The following is a 23392-nucleotide window of genomic DNA, read 5'->3' on the forward strand; positions in this document are numbered from 1 at the left end:
AGTGGCACAGTGAACCGACCTGCATGGTCATGTGCGGCGAGCGGCGCGGGTCCGCGGGCTGCGCGGGCTGCGGGGGCTGCGCGGGCGCTCCGTAGTCGTGCGGGCCCCAGAAGCCGCGCGCGTCCGCGAACGGGTTGGCGCCCGGCACCGTCAAGTTGCTCGCCTCCGGGATCCATTGCTGGAACAATACATATTTTATTCATATAAGTACATTTATTCATTGACCAAGTTACAAAAATATGTATACACGACTTTATGCACTAAACATTAAGGCCGTGTATACATATTTTTGCAATTTTGGCCGTGTCGATATCTTTGCCCTTGACTGTACATAGTTGTAAAAGGTGTTTCAGTTATTATAGGTCAGTCCATGACGCCATGTAAGGGCACACAATAATACAATACGATTACTTGGAGTTAACACTTGGCAGATGGGCGTGCCTTCAGTCAATTTTCAACTTTGAGGTCATACAAATAAAATAGTTTTTACATAATCTGTAAACGTGGGTAGCGGTATACTAAAAATGGCTTTATTCGTATGACGTCAAAGTTGAAAATTGACTGAAGGCACGCCCATCTGTCAAGTGTTAACTCCAATTAATCGTACTGTATTACATCTCGTGTTGTGGGTTGTTAAGGTCCTCAATGCATATTTTTCCTTAAATCTCCGTGTGAGGCTTTTTAAAACGTTCCACCCCGGCAACGATCCATAAGCTCTTACGCTATGCCTACGCATATGCCCACGCATATGCCACAGCACTCACTTCTATGCCAGCGACACGTATACGTGTCACAGACGCAATTCATTCCGGTGCCGGTGACACAACGTCTGTGTCTTTTTAGTACTAACTCCAACGCCAATGACACGCATGTCGCGTCAAAATAATTCGTACCTCTTAAAGGCTGGCATAGCGTAAGGGCTTAGCGGAACGTTGCCGGAGTCGAATGCGATCCACTAAGCTCACAAATAAGTGTCACTGGCATAGGAGTAAGAACTTAAAGTCACAGACGTTGTGTCACTGGGGCCGGACGTGTTAAGGTCACAGCTCATCCTCCGGGCTAGACCTTATCCCATCTACTTGGGGTCGGCCTTCCTTGTCCGCAATTTCCACTTCTAACGGAACACAACTCTCACAGCGCACACACAGGTCAAAGCTTTTTCGACAGAAATTATTTTGGCATCAGAACACAGCAAACTCTCCTCCGCATAAGCTAGTTTATTTAGCTTCTAGTTATTTCTTTACCGTTATGAGCGTATGGTTGGCGCCTGGCTGGCAGCGAGCTGATGAGGCGGTGCCGTTCAAAGTCAAAAGTCAAAGTCAAAATATCTTTATTCAATTTAGGCTACAACAGGCACTTATGAATGTAAAAAAAAAACTACCACCGGTTCGGAAAAACCTCTGATGAGAAGAATCCGGCAAGCAACTCAACGAGGTATATAATATTATTAAATGATATCTATACATCACAATTATTTAATACAACTTCATTTTTAACACAGTAGATTCGCTATTTGAAGTAAAGAATCGCCAATGCGGATCGGAATTATTTCTGGTGGCAACCGGTTGTACGTGACACACATTTTTTATATTCCCAACATTATTATTTCTGTGTTAGCAGCAAAATGGTCGAAACGTACCTGATAGCGGGGATCCGCGGGGTCGGGGAACTGCGCCGGCGCATAGTGCGGGCTGCCCATCATGGGCGGACTCTGGATCTGCAGCGCCGGGCTCGCATCTGAAAAAAGATGTTTAAAATGGTTATCGAAATAATAACCACCAGAAAATGTTTGAGAACACCTGAGCCCAATAGGGTATATTCATCATCATCCCAGCCTATATACGTCCCACTGCTGGGCACAGGCCTCCCTCATAGGGTATATTACTGCAATTTTATCCCGTCAGAGTGCAGCACTAGCAAATACCATATGTTTATGGATTATGTTTTTGAGTAAGTATCTTAAATTTCCGTAGGATGCCGTAATATCATATTATTTCAATTAAATTTTTGGAAATATAGCTCTATCGCTACTATTGATGTAAATATAATTGATTTTGCTACTCATAAATATGTCATGATTTCTATAGGTATTAACCCGACGGACACCCTGCGCGCCACAATGGCGCGTATCTAATTACTCGTGATTAGTCAATTTTTGTTACTATTTTCGATCACCCATTAACATAGGGTCATCATCCCAGCCTATATACGTCCCACTGCTGGGCACAGGCCTCCTCTCAGAACAAGAGGGCTTGGGCCATAGTTCCCACGCGGGCCCAGTGCGGATTGGGAACTTCGCACGCACCATTGAATCGCTTCGCAGGTTTGTGCAGGTTTCCTCACGATGTTTTCCTTCACCGCAAAGCTCGTGGTAAATTTCAAATGTAATTCCGCACATGAATTCCGAAAAACTCAGAGGTGCGAGCCGGGGTTCGAACCCACGACCCTCTGCTTGAGAGGCGATAGGTCAAACCACTAGGCCACCACGGCTTCGGCTTCTTAACATAGGGTACTAGTCCAAAATTACCAAAAAAAGTCGTTGTTCGCGCGACGGGTTAATACTGCTTGGTCATGATTCGTCATGGCGACAAAGTATAAAGAGAACTAACGTTGTCATGGCGGTTTATTTACGGTTTGCGCTAGTGCCGCCCCCTGCGCAGAGCTTTGCCTAATATGCCCTATTGCATAATACTCGTTAAGCCCCAAGCTAATTAAAATTGAATTAAATAAAGTTTATTTCGGATTACGCATCCATGTAAGTGTTAATAACAATAACTTTTATAAATAATGCTTATAGGATAAGTGAATTTCAATACCAAATCGCTAATACTATTTAATCGTACAGGCACCAGCACCAATATCTGATACTGATTTGTAAGTAACTGTCAGAGGGTTTGAACGAATAAAGAATTGTATGCAAGAGTAAAAATCTCCATATAAAACTGAGACTGTCTTATTTCCGGCATTAGTATAGGTGGCAACCCGTGGCAAGCCGGAGCGCGCAGCTAGTTTACAATACTAATGGATAGCTCTACTTACCTCTAGGTTCCGTTTTGATCGGCGAATCGTGCGCAAATCCCACTGTAAGCAAAAGCACGGTAAGTCAAATATGTCAAGTTTACAAACTTTAAACTACAAATATTTCGCACACTCAATTCTTAAGGTACCTAAATAATATCGTGCAGTGTCATGGAGATTTCTTTTAAATTGCTTATTTCTGGAAAATTGCTTTCAGAATCAAAGGATTCTTCCATGACATTCAGGATGGCCAACACGACGTTAACTGTGATATTATATTCACCATCAGCCGGAAGATGTCCACTGTTGAACAAGAGCCTCCCCTTTAGAACGCCTCAATGAACGACAACTAGCTATTTTCATCCAACGGTTGCGAGTAATTCGCTATGTCGTCTGTCGATCAAGTAAGAGGCCAACGCTTCGTCTTCCGGTTCGTGGTCGCCATTATAAAAACAAGAGTGATTTCATTGACATAAATACAATGAATTCATCGTGCTGTCCATTCTGTAATTACTAACAATAGCAGAATACAAAAGCACTAAAACCTTGGCAGCAAACATAGAAAAAAAAATCACAATCATGCGGTAAACAAAAAAAAAGTTACATAGCGTGCCACCTTTGCCAATTAATCGTTCTAATTTAACTTAAACTCTGACATTTAGCGATGTCCATTTTGTAAATGGGTCATTCTACTTAAATTTGCACGTAGGTTTCCAAAGTGCATATTTTGGAATACTCGACCCTTGCATCTGACCTGCATTGAGAATAGATAATGTGTAGAATCGGTATTTCACTTACAATAGCTTTGTTAAATACTACGGTAAGTTTCTGCAAATCATGAGCAGAGTGGCCATTGATATTCCTGGCCTTCATAATTAAAAAAAAAAGCAATTACAACAAACTATGTTTATGGCAATAAATATATGCGTTTTTACGCAGCTTTGAAATGGTTAAGGTCTTTAAGATATATTAATTTATTTTTGCAAAAAAAAACGTGCAAATTAAGTAGAATGACCTATTTACCTAACAAGTAAAATAATCAGATAATTCAAAATGATCCATTTCACTACAAAATATTTTTTTCAACGGATTTTTTTTCGCTCGTAGCACAGCCACAGCCAGTGGAACCCAGTTAGTGTAAAACAAAACTTAAAAAATATTTACAAGATAAAACATGCGTTTTAAACGTCGAACTCACTGATGCTAGACTAAAAGCTAATATAAATATGTGTGAACAGAAATAAAACATTACAAAAAACCTCGATAAACGTTACACACGGGACAATATATAAGAATATATAAAAAACATACCTATTACAAAAAAATTAGTACAAAGAACACCTTTAAACTCAAGAACCTTTAAACATTGTATAAGTTTCTCCGCGGCTTAGTAGTTGAATTTTTTTTAACGAATTCGGTTGTATTTTTGTTTGGTTCCGTTTAAACTTGTACAATACCAGATAAAACCACTCCTAATGAAGCTCGAAGAAGTCGTTTTTTTTTTGTTAAAATTATTTGCGGTTATGTCTATCAACAGTCCAATGTTTAAATTAGTCTTGTGTTTCAATCTTTGTAATATAGGCAAATACATAAACTCCACTTATCCCTGTTTCATAACTCATTGAAAATTTAATGTGACAGATGACTATGATGCCGTCTCTGTTTGTTTAGTCCGACTAAACTGAGACAGAATCACATCTATCTGTCACATCAAATTTATAAAAATGTAGTAAAACAGATCTTTAAATTTTTCTATTACGTATGTAACGTTCATTCGAAGTTATATCAAATCACAACCATGCCACAAAACAACATCGTACCTTTTGAAATTTTAGGAAAATTTGTCTGTGACGAAAAAAAAACACTCATATTTTATTAGCATTATTAATAGATTCCCATGTCACTCAAGCTTGTGTATCAAAATACAGTTGTAATTATAAAAGTGTAAAAACTATACTGACGGCGGCAAAATGATACAATTCGTACTTATATCGCTTTGCAGTCGCGTCTAATATATGTCAAAATGTATTTTAATAGATTGTAAATTCATCTAAAATGTTTAATAATGCGGTTTCAATTCTAATAATAGATATGTGTTAATCCAAAAGACATATAACAAAGATATATAAAACTTTATAGGCTTTATTGCACCCACAATTTGGGGGTTATAATAATATATTACACAGCGTGCAATTTCAATTTTTGAATAACATTTAAAATATACATTAAAAATGTGCTTTAAACAAAACATGACTATCATATACATATAAATTGTACGATCATAAACATTTTAATTTGGAATAAACTTGAAGCACACGTTTGCCTTTAAACAGCTGTTCACCGTTTAATATATAATTAATGGACGTACAGACGACATATTTCATATATGATACGATTCAGTTATAATAGGTATAGATAGATTTGGATGGTTTACTCGAATATTACAATTTAAGCTTTAAAGTATCGTCTCATCAAAAACACATCCTACCATACCTACAGAAAAAACCCGATAACACAAGCAATTATAAGTAGATATGCCACACAATAACAGTCGTACGACATGCTATGGCCAATATGATAATGTTGATGTCACACTTTGGTTGTTTTTTAGAAAACAACCTCTAACATCAACCTTGCCATCCGTAATATTAATTTCTATTTTAAACCTGTCATAAAATGACCTTCTACAATCGGGTTTTTAATGCACTTATCATATTAAAATATTTTGAACTATGTTCTTCCAAGTTAGCAGCACACATATCCACATCAGCTTAAAAATAGTTTTTTTTTGTACTGGCAACATTGAACTGCAGAGTGCAACACTATGCGGTCATAGTGGCCCTTAGCTCTAGAGAATAAAGTTCCGTTTATGGTACGGCCCTTTTGAAAACATGGTCACATACAGAAAGTAAATCAATTTTTCATCACACTTGCTCGTAAACAGTGTCGTAACATGCAGGCTACCTTGGTTGCAACCCCCCAAATAAAACCCTCGACCTTAATGTGCTTGTCATGAAACCCGTGGTCGGTAAATGAGTCATTGCGCGTACTGATGGTTATGCACGTTGCGGCGCATGCTGCGGGAGGGGTAGGGGGAGGGCGGCGCTGCCAAGAGCGCTGCCTAAGGTATCGCCAATATTTGGAACAATTATATTTTTTCTTTTACAAATATAAAATTTTACTCGCAAATGTGATGAAAAACATTGTATGTCGCACGGGCGGTACTAGAATTACGAACATCGACTCATTAAAGCCCTCAGTCTTCGACTTTGGGCTTCTAATACTCTCGTTCGTAATTCCTTATTTACCGCCCTTAAGACACAATGTACTATTCATACTAAATAACTGTGGCTAAATAAAATAGGTGCCTTCCTGGGTCACTAATGGCATTACCATGAGGGTGTCTGTGTTAGGCTGGTATGTGAGGTACGTTTGACAACTTTGACAATGAGGGCTATCGTTTTTTGTCTCACTAGATGGCGCACTGTTGCGTGAGGTTTTTAAGTATGGCTTTCAAAGTCTGTTATTACGGGCGTGAAAACAAAGTTTAGATTAAAATCATTATTTAATACACCTTAAAACCGTACCATAAAAATATCGAGCATGCCACAGTGTTGCATAGTCCCCGTTTTGTTCGGAAAAAAGGGAGGACAAAGGTTTCCGAAAGACAAAACTGTCTCAAAACACAGACATTCATTGCCCCGGAGCGCATATTTGCCATAATTAATTTCAGATATTGCAAAATATTCACAAAATTATTCTAATTATAAATAAACCCGCGTAGCTCACCCAAAAACTATGAGATTTGACATTTCGGAGACCTCTCGCTACACTAGCGCCTCTAGCGGCGAATTCATACGCGATAGCCCTCATTGTGCCACGTTCGTGATTGGTTACACAACTAAGTGAGCCAATCGCGAGCAGGATTGTAACGCGGAACGGACCTCACGGTACCTATGCCATGTAGTTATTTCGCCTACCAAAGAACCGGCTAAGTAAAGAGCGTTATACCTGCTGAGCTGGCAACGTTGCATTTTTGTTAGTTTTTCTCGATTATTCCATAAAAATTGAATGAACACTTCTTAATATACAAGTTAATGTGTCTACTCCAATAATTATTCGTTGTAGACTTTTATTTTCTTTAAAAACCGGTCATAGACATTAATTTGTTTTTAAGTAATATAAAAGTCTATCACGAATAATTATTGGAATATACACATTAACTTACATATTAAGAAGTGTTCTATCAGAAAGCATTTTTAATTTTCATTCAATTTTTATGGAATAATCGAGAAAAACTAACAAAAATGCAACGTTGCCAGCTCAGCAGGTATAAACGCTCTTAAGGGGTACTGCCCGATCCTTCTCATTGTCAGAGGCATGTGTTCAGCATGTGCATTCAGCAGCATCTACTATCACGGTATCAAGGTATTATATACTAACACGGCAATTATAAATAAGCAAATATGAACACACGAGTGCATTGTAAATGTACAGAGATTCTATTTTCAGAAAAATTGAAATAAAAAAAAATTAATTGAAACTTTTCAAAACTTTCTGTACGAGACCTAGCAAACATTCACAAGATCATTGCATTATCATATATTTAATGAAACTAGACAAAAGACACATCAATAAATTAGAGTAACATAAACCAAAATAAACATCAAGAAGTTCAACGTTTAAAAAACTTAAACAAGTGCACATATTCAAATGCACGAAACATCGAGCCCCAAAAATATTCAACCAAATAGAAATCAAACCTTCGTATATAAATATAACTAATATTAAACAATGAACATTAAATAAACAACGAGTAATAAATTAAAAACGCACATTGCTAACAACATATAATTTTATAAAACCATAAATAGTAGGTATAATTAAATAAATAATGTTTATATTTATTGTGTGTTAGTAACACCACCACCATTGTTATTTACTAATTTTGAATACGTAATATACCTATCCTACATTCAATATGTCTATATACGATATTCTAAAATAGTTAATTTCCCGTAAAAATGTACTAGAAACTTACATCTAAACACCGATCCAAAAGCACATTTTTTATAATAAGAGACGTTAGACAAAATAAATAAGATCTTCTGCCATAAAACAATCAATCTTAATCATTTACATGTTTAATCTCGTACATTACGAGATTACAAATAATATAAATTTTTTACTATGCCTAAAATTATGCAGTTGGTTGACACGCAATTCATTACACACCCATTGTAAGTACCTTACACCTGTCACGTGTTAAAAACTTATAGGAGTGGTGAAACAGTTCCCCTAGAGACATGATATCTAAAAATTCCCAGAAAAAGCTCAAGACATTCCAAAAGCTATATTATTTACATTCAATTGAGGCAATGTATGTTAAAATCAGAGGTTTAGTTCCAGGAAACAATATCTGTAAATAGACATTTTCAATTTTGACTACGTCGTATGTATGGGAAATAGAAATTTCATGTCTCTAGATATGATTATACCAATAATCCCAAATAGAACGAGATAGAAATGGGAACAGCGAAACTTACTGTCTTGTTTGTACGCCGATTGAAATATTTCAAAGTGCGCCGTCTTCCTCTTTTTTTTACCTAAATAGTCCGAATCTAGAACATAGCAAGTACACAATTAATAAATAACACACTTTAATAGTACAATAAATAAATTAAATAAAACATAACCGCGCAGAAAGAAGAACGTTCAACAGTGACGTACTAACTGTGGAGCGGAGAGCCCGCCCCTGGCCTCCAGTCAGGGGGCCTCCAAAATGTCCACAAGTTCTCATGACCAGGTTCTCAATTAGACTAAAAATATATTAAGTACATATTCTAAGTCGTGGGGATCATACAGCTCTGCCGCCTCAGCCCCGCTCAGTCCTTAGTCCGCCAGTGCGTTCAAAACCAGTGTCTTAATTATCACCCGTCTACAGAGACTTTTTCACTAATCGCTCTTCTTCCTGCGCTTAAGAACTAATCGCCCATACTCAAGACGTCAGTTAAATTTAATCGATATTAAAGTCATATGGAACATCGTTACTATTGCAAGATTAATTGATTGACGTCTCTGAGTACGGCTGTAAGAAATTACATTGCAGTTACGTAGCACGCAAATAGTTGGAAATTTGCATATGTTATTTATACTTTCTAGTTGGTATATTTTATTACTATTACATACGAGAATACTTATTTATTAGCTGCCTTATAGCTTTAGGGAAAACGATTTACTACTTTGTTATATCAATAGCATCTTTTTTACCTAAATAGCATTTCTATTATTATGTCGCTTCATAAGCTAGAGAGCCTGTCAAGATTATGTAAAAAAAATACTAGAAAAAATTTGGCTAAGTACGGGGCGGACTAGCATTTATTTAGTCTCATTGTGTTAATTATATATCATAACAAAAGAAAGAAAGTTTTAAATTCGACTACGGCTATTTTAATTCGATGGAATGACACCCGTTTACTAATTAATTATTTGCATATTAACACACTCGCGAAATTTCTGATGACGCAGTAGATAAATTAATCTCTTTAGGGGCTGTTTCACCATCCATTGATTAGTGTTAACTGACGGTTAAATGTGATGCCGTCTCCGTCTATTCGAAATTCACATTTAACTCAGTTAACACTAATCAATGGATGGTGAAACATTAGAGTCATTCTTTGGCTTCGTCAAATGTCTACTATACATCATTTAATCTTAGGCTCGTTGATACTTAATTGGCAACTAAGCCTACGATAAATCCAATTATACTGGACCCTAGTATTATTAAACTATTTAAAAATAACCATAGAAGGAATCGACTCTTCTGGTATAGTCGGTGTCACTCTATATTAGCCGTAGTCGGATAAAAACTTCACTTTTGATTTTTAATACAATTAATTCTGAAACTTGCTGCCATCTACCGGCGAATAATAGCAGCTGGTTTCGTCAAATTCTGACACGGTCGCGTGCGGCGCTACGGCCATATAGAGAGCGTAGTGTTCCGCGTCCGTTAGATCCAAGTCGTCTTGTAGCTTCTTGAATTGAGAAGCATCTAGAGCTAGCACGCTTTCGGCTACTAGGATAGTGTCTCCATCTGTTGGTGGAAGGGGGGCCAAGCTAGATGGCCGGGACAAGCGAGTTTGAGAGGTGTTTTTCTCGTTCTCATCGCCGTGGAGAGATATGTGGGTGACGCTATCAGCGTAGCTCAGACCTGTTCCAGAAGCGTTATCTTTGAGAGAGGTGTGGGATATTGAAGTTTTGAATTTGGAGGGACGATGCCCAGAGACGCTGCTGACGGAACGGCCGACAGGTTTCGACTTTTTGACGGGCCCTTCGGATTTGACACTAGGCGCGGGGGACTTCTCCTTCCGTCGGAACAGACGGGATAGGAAAGAACGTTTTTTGGGAGCGGGCGGCAGCGCGGGCTCGCTGCGAGCTACGGATAATTCAGTACGACTGGTGTCTAAATTACGCGTGATGGGTAACTGTTTGCCCGGTTTTAGGAAACTGTTCACGGATGTTTGAGAAGTCTTGAAGCCTTCGACAGAGGGCGCTTTGCGGACGCGTTTGGGGGGCAGAGGGGGGGCTCGTTCCTCGTCAGTGTCGCGTTTCAAAGGAGCAAATTCTATGATCGGGCCGCGGTAAGTCTGTACTTGGACGTCCTCGTACGTTTCCGGTTCGGATATGAGGACGGGGTTCCGGAAAGCGAGCTGGAGGGAGGTGTAAGTGCCGGCGTCGTTGAAGTCTTCGACGTCGTCGGTTTCGAGGGTAGTTACGTTTTGGAGGCGCGTGCGGTTCTCTGTATATATCTCGTCGAGCTCAGCGACTTGGTCTAAGAGTTCGTTGAGGCTCTTTTCATTGTCTGGGGGGATGATGTTGCCGTTAAGGTCCGCTATGGTGGCGGAGCCGCTCTCGTCGGAGACGGAGACGGACACGGAGTCGCTGGAGGAGCTGACGGTGTTGTCTTTGTCTTTGTCGTTGTTGTTTGTGTCGGGCTTGCCGGCCAGCAGGAGGGCCAGCACTCCCGGGTCGGGCAGCGGCTTGTTGCGGGTACCTGCGAAGTCCGGCGTGTACTCGAAGTCCACAGGGGTGCTTCGGGCCTGGTCGGATATGCGCCGGAGGCAGATCTGGACCTGTGGAGAAGGAAATTGCTAGAATCATTGATCTAATAAAATTGATATTGATGCCGTGCTAGTGTATAGAGTGTAATAGTTCTCTTTACACCTTGATTAACCAAAAAAACTCATTTTTCACGGCATTGCTCGAAATTGAGGCCATCGATAACCTAAATCCAGTACCCAAATCTGCCTATATTATATATGTACATTTAACAGCTGACTCATTTATGGCTCGCAAAACACGACAACAATGTAACACATTACGAAAAAAGGTCGTATCAATATATGTATTTCATAATACGATACGACTTTTTAGAATATAATTTCTGAATTTCATTCGCGGCGTGCTACAACGACAATTGGACCAATCAAAAGTAATCGTCGGCTGCATGTGAAATTAAATTGACCAATGAGAATGTGTCATTCATGACATATGAGGTGTTTTTTTTTCTTAAACGCATAATATGCACAAAATGCTTTAATTTTTTTGAAGTATGAAAAAACGCCACAGCATCGCAGCAGGTCGGACATGACGAGGATGACGTTTTGATTTTTTAAATATGTGGTTACGAACTGGCCACTAAGAACGGACTCTTTAAAAAAAATATTATGTCACAAAAGAAAAACTAAAATCGGCGGGAGGGGTGACACTATTTACCGGCCCACACACACGAATAATCGGGTCGATATTTCCATGTCGGTATTATCCGGGCCGGTAAAGAGTGTCACACGGCGGGAGCAACGCAGTCATTGGATTATTATTGTTTGTTTTGTGATAAATATTTCTTATTTCCTCGCAGTGATCGTTTTTTTTTCCTCTTTTTTTTGTGAGGCTTTGAACACTCGCAGTGATCGTGAAAAGCACAATGTTTAGTCTCGGCCAAAAGTGCAATAGATGAACTCGTATTATCAAACTAACAAGTATTATTCAAACTAACTCGTTCATCTATTGCTTACTTTCATGCCACTACAACAAAAAAAAAATTACGTGTAGGTAAGATGATATTATGTTTCCATTACCCATATCGAATTACAGCGTTAACCCCTTGTATGTTTAGCCGCTGATCAGTGCCAAATTTGAGGCTATCTTTTTGTATTTTTTTTAAATCAGCTAAATTCAGTATTTTTTTTTGTTCCCGCATACGAGGGTTTAAAGAGCTAAGAGTTTCTGAGCCGGATTTTAGAAGCCGAATTCCTTTTTTGTTTCATTTCAAATTGGTTTAGAAGAAAAATTATACCTCGTTGAATTTCATTGAGAAATTTTTCTCTACCAGTGGTGGATTTTTAGACGTCCTAAATGCTTGGCATATTTAATGAAAAAGTTTAGACTTCGCCATTTTGGCTAAGGAACCTTTAAGAACTTGAACCCTTGACTTTTTCGGCAATTGCAGCGTAGGGCGTCCACCAACGAGACGGACGGACGACCTGTTTAAAGCCACGTTTCACGTGATGCAGGCCGCTTTGAACCGAACCAACTGGAGGTCTATGGGGGTGGCCTATATACAGTACTACTATGACATAACAGTACTGATATGAGGACGATAAAATTAAGATGATACCTTGACGTGTTCAGTGCAGTTAAGGTCTCTGTAGGGCGGCGCCTGGAACGCTATGGCGACCTGCTTATGCACCAGCAAGATGTTAGCCGCGCTCTCCCACACGTAGCCGTCATCGAACTTCTGGCTGAACACCACTTCTATATCCTCCCGGGTCACCTGGGGTAACATAACAATGATGAAGAACCCATACCGCCTAACTGATAAATCTTGAACATAATATCTGTTTATTAAACTAAGACACTAAAATGAAGTTTCACGTACTACCTGTTTTTTACAACTCATAAATAGTGATGTGCCACAACCGGTAATCACCGAAAAGTTTCTGTAAGTAGGTATCTATGTTATACGTATAAAATGTTAAGATATGAACGGATCTGTGTTGTACTAACACATGTAGGGCATTTAAGAATTTCCAAAAAAGGTAAAATGGGTCTAATGAAAATGCCAACGTTCAAGAGATATTTCGACTTTCTCTAGATGTTGATGTTTAAATTTCTTTTGCTTCCACTTAACATTTATCACTTTCAACCATCATTAGCCTTTGATCACGGCTAGAGCATCGTCCCTTTCACACTCCTATTAAATATTACTAGCGTAAGCGGGACCGCACGATACGCTACATATCAACGATGTAACGGCGGGAAAAATCTGTTTGGATTTACGTTTGCGTTCTACTACCTACCATCAAGTCCGCTGTTCGTCGCGTTTCGCACCTAAACACAAGCCATAACCAACCTTCTCGCAGAGCAGTATGAGTTCCGTGCCGCCTTTAACGCTGCCGGCGCACGTGCTGATCCTGTTTATCTGCAGCTCGCACATCGCCTTCTTGTCGTATATGACGTCGGAGACCACGGGGTGGAGCGCCTGCTTTATCTTGGACGTCTTCTCGCCCGGTATGTACACTTGGAAGCAGAGCCGGACGGCGTTCAGGTCGATTTGCTGGGGCTGCGTCTTGTGGCCGAAGCCGGCTGGGGACAAAAACGGATTTGTTAATCATCCCAGCCTATATACACGTCCCACTGCTGGGCACAGGCCTCCTCTCAGAACAAGAGGGCTTGGGCCATAGTTCCCACGCGGGCCCAGTGCGGATTGGGAACTTCACACACACCATTCGCAGGTTAGTGCAGGTTTCCTCACGATGTTTTCCTTCACCGCAAAGCTCGTGGTAAATTTCAAATGTAATTCCGCACATGAATTTCGATAAACACAGAGGTGCGAGCCGGGGTTTGAACCTGCTTGAGAGGCGATAGGTCAAACCACTAGGCCACCACGACTTTTTTAATAAAATATATAAATACCACGGGACACTTGACACCAATTGACGGTTAATCTAATCAGCTGTCAATCATTGAACGTCGATTATTGACCAAATCCCAAAGTAAACAAAGCTTGTGTTGTGGGTGCTAGCTAGGTAACAGATAAACATACGTAAACACATTTTTTTACATTCATAAATGCTTGTTGTATATGTTTTTTAACCCCCGACACAAAAAGAGGGGTTTTATAAGTTTGACCGCTATGTGTGTCTATGTGCCTGTCTGTGGCACCGTAGCTCTTAAATGAGTGGACCGATTTGAATGTGGTTTAATCAAAATCGGTTTAGCCGTTTTTGAGATATTGAACTTTGAAGTGACAAAGTCGGCGGTTTTCCAAGTTTTTATTGGTTAGGTTATTTAAAGTTTGACTGGCTTTTAAGTTAAATAAACTTTTTTGTGTGGAGGGGTAGTACAAAGTGGTAATATGAACAAGGCAGGACAGGAGAGTTCGTCATATCTGCCATAGGGTGTTCACTATTGGAAATAGGCCTTCCCATTTAATTAACGTTTAACAATGCAGCAGTTCAGCAGTCACTATACGTTTTACACCTAGTAGTTATAGCAAAAGGCCAATTGGTTACGAATGAACTAAAAGAATTTCCTTGCTCACCCGCGACCTTACGATAGCTAAGCTTATGCAAAATATGCGTGTTCAACAACTGGTAGCATGGTGTACGGTTGTGTCACTCTGAAGATGAGCTCTGGTTGAGTTCGAAACGCATCAGTGTAGTGTGGTGGTGGTGATAGATGGGTTTGTGTGATTTGTGTGTGTTCTTACAATGCGGAGGTGGAGGAACTGCATGAACACGCATATTTTGCATAAGCTTAGCTATCGTAAGGTCGCGGGTGAGCAAGGAAATTCTTTTAGTTCATTGATATGGACCTCCGCAAAGTAACGCCTGATTCAATAAATTATTTCAATTGGTTACGAACAGCTGTTAAATTCGGATTCTTTTATGTTATTATAAACATAAGAGAACAAGCGAGTCGCTGAACTACCTATCGTAAATTCTGGACTAGACGGAAATAGAAAATGTGTAACATAAGTCGGCAGACAATGCGTATGCATCTATACTTTACGCATTTATAGTATTTGGTAGACAAAATAAAGAAGAAAAAACAGATTAATGGATTTAATGAGATAATTACATAATAAGAGGCCATTGTGTCTTTTCACAAGAATCGAACCCTTACATTACTTGTATCATAAATACAAAAGTGACTTCGACTTGAAACCTTTTTTAGTATAATCTCGTATCGCAAAGTGTCATTTGGCATAATTATGTATCACTTTTCCGAAACTCATATAGCATAACCTCGTTTGTACGAAATTCGTATAGCATAATTTCTTTGGCCTAATACTGTGTGATGTTTACACACAATCAGGATTAAGCATATATCTTTCTATGCCCATTTTAAATGGTTATTGTAATGGCGAACGAATAAAACAATATTGACTCTGGATATGTATAGGGCGACGCAAACACAATTTTAATCCACATTCATTTCCTCAGCACAAAAATAGTGTTTATCGATCACAATACAAACCAGCTCCACGCTGTAAATCAAAAAGACGATCTCATTTACAACGATTGTCTGTTTTATTTCGGTAATAAAATACTATTGTTGAAAACGACAAAGATCACATTATGTGTCTATAAAGTATTCGTTTATCGCTATACCACGGGAACTACCTATGCAGTTTTTCGAAGTCAAAATATCAGGATAAAAACGGGCTATCCGGTCATTTAAACTACTAGATGATGAGATCAAGGGGCTGTTTCACCACCCATTGATTAATTTTATTTGACGGATAAATGTGATGCCGTCTCCAGTATTCGAAAAAAAAAAATGAAAAAAAATATAATAAAACAGGCGGTAAATGTCATTTAGAAATTTGATATTTTCACTCAGTAGTTTTTTTTATGGTATAGGGGGGAAAACGAGCAGACGGATCGCCTGATGGTAAGCGATTACCGTCACCCACGGACACCTGCAACACCAGAAGAGTCACAAGTGCATTGCCGGCCTTTAAGGTATCGTATCGGTCCGGGAATACCGCAGGAAATAGTTCGTTCCAGAGTTTTGCTGTGCGAGGCAGGAAATTTCTGGAAAAACGCACAGTAGAGGACCGCCAACCATCTAAATGGTGAGGATGGAAGTGTTGTCACGTAATAGTAATACGCCTATATTGAAATGTTCAAAACTGTCTAGAAAGATGTGACAAGGATATTGTAATCGACTAAGTACTGTGAGAATATCTTTTTTATTACCTATACTGTGAGATTACTATGTTATTTAATGCTTTGCCCTATGGGCTAATGTGACTTTGTACGAAGCCTGTTTCAAAATAAATAAATAAAAAACTGTCTAGGAATGAAAAATATCCTAGGTAGGCAGCTTTTGATGATGTATTTGGTCTACTGACACATTTCTTGTATAACATCATAAAGCTCTGCCAGGCACGCATCTGAATATCGAAAAATAATATAATAACAATATCTAAAGTTAAAAAGTCGACGGTCAAGATATCGAATCTTGGCATAGCGTATAAATGTTGACTTAAGGAAATTACTGACCTTACGACTATTTTAATATTATTGGGTAATAAGAGGATTAACCGCAATTCATGCGTAAATTTTGATTCATAATGCACGGAAAATCGGAATTCGGAATTTTTAAAATTCTTAGAAATAAGTTACAACTAGCATTCTATATGGTCAGAATGTAAAATGTCTTTATTACCAAACTATACCTGAGGAAATATTGTTTAACACGTTCGGAATTTAAATCACATGACTATTTCTTGAATGGTATAAGGAGGACTAAACAGTCTAATTTAAAATGTATTTATTTGTGAGATACATTGTGTCACAGTATATACATATATAAGCTAAATATACTGTGATTGTGTTTTCATGCGATGGCCAAGTCAATCTATTTATTTAAAACGTAAAAGATTTTTTATATTGATATGGTCACTATAAGATGTTGTTAGGTTAGGTAGCTACATAATTACGTAATAAATAACTTAATACAGAAGGACCCTTAAGTAGGGACTAAATAAGTTAACCCACTTGGTATTACATGGATCTCACAACTTTTTACGGTAGAAGAACTGAGTTGCGAGACTTGTTTTTTTTACAAGTTATGTTTTTTATTTGAGAGAGAGAGAACGGAATAAAATCTCTTAACTTTCGTGAAGCCATGGGAAAAAACTAGTTTGTTTCATAACGCAGAAAGCAACTTCAAATGTGAACAAAATTATACCAAATCGCCGAACCTATTTAGACAAAATTTATGACCCATCACCATCATCATTCCACGGCTTGAGATGTAATTCCTACGCGGGCCCAGTGCGGACTGGGAACTTCACACACCCCATTGAATTTCTTCGCAGGTACAGCAGGTGTTCACATGAATTCTGAAAAACCCAGAGCTGCGAGCCCGGGATTTGAACCGACGATCCTCTGTTTCAGGCCATATGTCAAACCACTAGACTAGCCTACCACTGCCTGTGAACCATCCACTATCGACACAATTATTGAAATCTGTTTACAGGAGGCGACGATATAGACAAACTCGTACAAAACCAAATATACAATCGAATTGAGAACATCCTCTCTTTAAGTCATAAAATAAGGGACTTTTCTTTTACCACGCACGACTACCTATATAGGGAAGACGCGAACAAAATTCCGTGTATGATTCATAGTCAAAACTGTAACTTTGGAAATTGAATAATTTTATAATTAGAATTATGTCATTTGGGTAAATGCGTACGTGCGTAGGTACGTTAGTAAAATTGTGAATCATACATCCTCTCTTTAAGTCATAAAATAAGGGACATTTCTTTTACCACACACGACTACCTATATAGGGAAGACGCGAACAAAATTCCGTGTATGATTCATAGTCAAAACTGTTACTTTGGAAATTGAATAATTTTATAATTAGAATTATGTCGTTTGGGTAAATGCGTACGTGCGTAGGTACGTTAGTAAAATTGTGAATCAATCTACACCGTGTCTTTCTTCATTTCTGTTAACTTAGGCGGCTCAGTTCATTGGTAGAAACCATCTCGTACGACTATCGTTTAAAGCTTACATTGTGGCATACATTTGTACGGAATCCTCGGTGCGCGAGACCAACTCGCACTTGGCCAGTTTTCATATTGATCAGTCTTATGTTTCTTGAGATTTCGTGTACTATATCTATACCTAACCTACTATATGCTTTAGCTCTCATCACCGAAATTATGCGACTTCGGGGCGATTCCCAGCCGTAGCTACATTTTCTGACTTTTTTAAATAAGTTCTAGTTTCGGTATAAATTAGAAAAAATACACAGATATACAATTGTTACAATAAAAAAAAAACTTTGATATAAACACCGATTCGGAGACCAAGAGAACCGTAATCACCGTTTGTAAAGCTGTGACTACAATACACCTGACTATATCTATAACTAAGGCTGGTAATGGCATTCGGGCGGCTGGAGCTTACAAAAGATATATTTCCGTCGTTCTATTCCCGGCTGTAACGTCACGCGGCGCGCTCAATCGCTATATTTTCAAGTATGACCTGTAGTCGGCTAATTGGGTAAATGATCTGATTTTGATGAGCTATTTTTAAGCTTGTTATGTACATTGTTTAGAAGGGAGATTGATTAAGATTTAATTTTTGTTTAATCTTTGTCTTTGTTAATGCATTTGCCCATTGTACTTTTTCTTTGTTTTTTGCATGATTATTAGATTTAGTTTTATTCTGTTGTTAAGTACCCCTCCGGACGACTTCGACATTTCCTAAACTTGTCTCTTTATTATTGATAATACGTGCGTGCGTGTTTTAGTTGAAATTATCGGAATATGTTTTGGTGAGAATTGGTAAGGAGCTACATTTTTTTTTAGATTACCTGTAGTGTAATATGTTTTTGTATGATTCTATCTCTGTTGGTTCTCCAATAAAGTAAAAATAAAATAAAACGAAATATAATGTATTGAATGTATTTGTATACTGACATTGTTACTATATACGACTTCGACTTACAAGTTTTAAATACAACAAACATTGCAAGTAAAATAACAGCTCATTAAATGCACAAAATTCTCAAACTAAATTTGTTACCTAAGTATCATCTTCATCATAATGAGGACAGGCCTACTCTTAGAATAAGAGGGCTTGGGCCATATTTTCCACACGGGCCTTCCTCACGATGTTTCCTTCAGCGTATAGCTCGTGGAAATTTCGAATTTACTTTCGCAAATGATTTTCTAAAAACTCAAGAGGAGCGAGCCCACGATCCTCTGCTTATGAGGCCAGAGGACAAACCACTAGGTCACTATAGCTTTTCACGGCAAGTTGTCATATAAACGACTCTACCATAGACCATAGCGAAGCTGGTAAAAATGGTAAAATCAGACACAGTTGAACTTGTCAACTTGTCAAAAGTCCTGTTATCCAAGAGGATTAATACTTAAAATCAAACCGGAAATATTTCAAACACGTGGGTTTTTAATAGAAAAAAGATATTAAAAGTTAGAACTGCAACTAAAACGCTCAGAAACAGTTGTTATTGCATTTTAAGATTCCCGTACGGTACATATTTCAGACGCGTGCGCTGCCAAGTAGCTAAATGGGTCATAAAGCAGTCATAGACGTTTGCGCTGCGCGTTTGATATAAACGGCGGGTAATGAATCGCGGCTGGTTAACTTTGCTTGTAAACTTGAGCGTCTTTGATAAACTGTGTTACGTTCTAGGTAATTGTAATACAAATAACTAAAAGGGTTCAAATTTTTAACCCCCGACGCAAAAAGAGAGGTGTTATAAGTTTGACCGCTATGTGTGTATGCCTGTGTGTCTGCCTGTGGCACCGTAGCTCTTTAACGGGTAGACAGATTTAAATGCGGTTTTTTTATTATGAAATCAGGTTTTCTAGCGATGGTTCTTAGACATGTTTCATTAAAATCGGTTCAGCCGATTTTGAGATATTGAACTTTGAAGTGACAAAGCCGGTTTTCCAACGTTTTGTTGGTTAGGTTGTTTTTATTTTTAGTTTACTTTTATTTAGTTACACATTTTAATTTTTCATATTATTTATAACATTGTGAACAAACGGCTACGGCACTTACTTTTAAAAGGGTCGACCTTCATCTCCTCCCGCACCCTGAGGGCTTCAGCGATGTCCTTCCTCTTGACGCACTGGATGCCCAGGTTGCTGAACTGGACCGTCGAGGAGTCGCCGTTCATCTCGACGGTGCACACGCCGCGGCTGCACGCCGGCTCGCGCCCCACCAGGTTGTGGGGATGCGGCCTGGAAAGGTCATCATCATCATCATATCAGCAGTAGGACGTCCACTGTCAGGCATATGCCTCCCCTAAAGACCTCCAGTTGCTTCGGTTGGATGCGGCCTGCATCCACCTTGAACCAGCGGCTTTAACCAGGTTATCAGGGTGTCCACCACAAATCCTAAAAAAAAAAACCCTGACTTTTCCCTGACCACATTTCTAAGTTACCCTGACCAATCATGTATATTTCAAAGCAGGTTACATGACACTTATATGATTTTTTTTTTACTGCCCGAGATACTAAGTTAGACCCAATGATGTGAATTCACTGCACACCAAACGTGCTCACTTTTTCGTTTATGGTGCCACTCTTTAATGCGTCGCCCTGAACTGGAACGACTGGTGTCGAAATATCGAGCTAAGTTTTGGGAATCACGAGTTTTTTCCTTGAATTTTTGGATTTTTAGCAAATTACCCTGATTTTCCCTGACCAACTTGAGCTTCCCTGCCTTTTCCCTGACTTTCCAGGAAGTGAACACCCTGGTTATCCGTCCATCTGGATGGTGGACTTCCTACTAATTACGCTGCGCTTGCCGATACGCGGTCTCCATTCGAGAACTTTCATACCCCAGGAAACACAGCAGGGCTACCACGAAACTCGAAACTCGAAGTTCATGTCGTGCGGTCCATCTGAGACTTATACTATTTAATACGAGAGCGAGAGGGACGGTACGATACGAACTTCCAGTTTCGTAGTAGCCCTGCAGTTTCCCCCAATATCACGTTCGATGGACTTTGCTCCTTCACTATGTGGTTTACCTGAACGGTGTTGAACTTTGGAATGAACAGGTGGTTGAGGTTTTCCTGTCTTGCTACAGCATGGATGTCTATAAAAGCAAATGCATCCCTTTTTGCATGCCGGGAAAGCACCAGCAGTTTCTATGCGGTAATTATATAGGCGGCGGTGATTATTTAATAGCAGGTGAACCGTATGCCCTTTGTCGGCTTTTACATATTACAAAAAAAAACAGTAAGGAGGAGGATCCTTACTGGCTAGTTATTAAATGCAAGGTTCGATTCTACTCCTAAAACTGAGCTACATAATATTTTCAAAAAACTTGAATTCAGATAATTTATTGAGACTCAAATTTAATTGTTAAATCAGTGTAACGGACTTGGCTGTGTTATCTACTCGTACCACTATCTCATGGTACTAGAGCAAATTTCCTTATTCGCTGACCTTTCAATAATTCGACATTTGACATCTCTGCAAGATAAACTGATAACTGTTTAATAAACAAATAGTATTGCATACCTACATGGAAATCTACATTTGATCTAAGTACCTACTCGTACATGAAAATATAAAATGAACACTGGACTTATTTTTAAAGTTACAGAAAAAAGTAGCTCAATTATGCGAGTAGAATCGAACGTTTTTTTTTATTCGACTGGATGGCAAACGAGCAAGTGGATCTCCTGATGGTAAGAGATCACCACCGCCCATAGACACGTGCAACACCAGGTGGATTGCAGATGCGTTGCCACCTAGAGGCCTAAGATGGGATACCTCAAGTGCCAATAGTTTCACCGGCTGGCTTAGTCTCCACGCCGAAACACAACAGTGCAAGCACTGCTGCTTCACGGCAGGATTAGCGAGCGAAATGGTGGTAGCAATCCGGGCGGACCCTGCACAAGATCCTACCGCCTGCAATTTACACGAACGTTACATTAGAAGCCCCGTGGTTAGAGGCGCCCTGTGACCTTACCTGTAGGGTCTGTCCTTGGTGACGCAGGAGACGAGGACCACGAACCGGCCCTTGTACCCGCACACCTCGATGGTCGGATACGTCTTCCGTTCGGGCGTGCTGCTGGCGCCGGGAATCGATCCCGCCGACCGCCCTTCGCACTCATATCGAAATCTGGAAACAATGATATTATGTAGGTATACTGAGCGACAAACAATCTGGCCCTATACTAAATGCAAAATTATAACTTCGTACCTTTTTACAAGCTTTTATTTAGTTTCACCTGTACCGTTGTCTGTCTGTCTGTCAGTCAAATCTTGATAAGTTAAATTTGACAAACTTCCAGTAGTCAGATTGACTTGAAATTTGGAATACTTATGTACATCGCGTGACAAATAGTGACAATACAATAATCTAGTAGTGACCCTGGTAGTCCAGCCAGGATCGTCTCCGCAAGACAGAACTCTTCAACGGTTAATAGCATCGACTTGAAATTTGGTATGCAAATGTAGTTTGGGTGACAATGCAAGTACAGTCAGCAAAAAAAGCTTATATTAAAAATTAAATTTTTATGGTTAGGTTATTTTTTTACATAAAACCGACCGTGCTTGACCCCTATCTCACCTGGTCAGACCTGATGTTAAGTGCAGATGAGACCAAAGGTGTATCTCACTGCTTCAGTACCTACCAGACTATTCACTCTAGCCTTGGAGAATTTGGTTTTGGAATATACGGAGAGACTCACATCTTTCACATTATTGGTAATCCCTACTAATCCCTACTTCCCTACTAATATTATAAATGCGAAAGTAACTCTGTCTGTCTGTCTGTCTGTCTGTTACGCTTTCACGTCGAAACCACTGAACCGATTTTGATGAAATTTGGTATATAGATATTTTGAACCCCAAGGATCAACATAGGATACCTTTTATTCCGGTAGAGGGCCACCGCGCGATAACCTAGATCCGCGCAGACGAAGTCGCGGGCTTAAGCTAGTTCATTATAAATCCGAGCCCCCTCATACATTACGCTACTTTTACCGTAGCCCGTTCAATTTCTTCGCAGTTTTAACTTATATGTATTTCTTAAACAGTGTTAACAGTCTAAACAGATTTACACGTAAAATCCCGATTACTGGCACTTGAGGTATTCCATCTTAGGCCAGATGCATTATGCAGATGTTTATGGGCGGTGGTGATCTCTTACCATCTCAAGCAAAAAAAAAACTCAAGCGCTGAAGTTTAGTGTTCTCCATTAATCGCTTAATGATTAAGTACCTGGGCGACCGAGCTTTGCTCGGGCTAAAACTCGTTACGAAGCGTGTTCCCAGAGATAAGACCAAGCTA

General features: G+C 39.3%; 1 protein-coding gene across 6 annotated transcripts in view; it reads right to left on the reverse strand.

Moving 5' to 3' along the window:
- Nucleotides 1-23392, reverse strand: part of LOC141432258 (embryonic polarity protein dorsal-like) — a 76108-nt gene that overhangs the window by 5125 nt on the left and 47591 nt on the right. For 3 of the 6 annotated variants that reach the window (XM_074093798.1, XM_074093796.1, XM_074093797.1), the window contains 2 exons: nt 12695-12850; nt 9730-11150 (listed from right to left, as the gene is read on the reverse strand). In XM_074093798.1, the coding sequence (XP_073949899.1) occupies nt 9912-11150; nt 12695-12850 (1395 nt within the window). In that variant the 3' untranslated portion in view covers nt 9730-9911. Of the gene's footprint in view, nt 1-19; nt 179-1639; nt 1738-3039; nt 3082-8564; nt 8640-9729; nt 11151-12694; nt 12851-13429; nt 13663-20141; nt 20324-22067; nt 22152-23392 lie in introns of those variants that run through there. The other 3 variants (XM_074093801.1, XM_074093800.1, XM_074093799.1) reach the window with 2 other exon arrangements.

The sequence above is a fragment of the Choristoneura fumiferana genome, chromosome 10 (genome assembly GCF_025370935.1).
Source record: "Choristoneura fumiferana chromosome 10, NRCan_CFum_1, whole genome shotgun sequence".
Lineage (NCBI taxonomy): Eukaryota > Metazoa > Arthropoda > Insecta > Lepidoptera > Tortricidae > Choristoneura > Choristoneura fumiferana.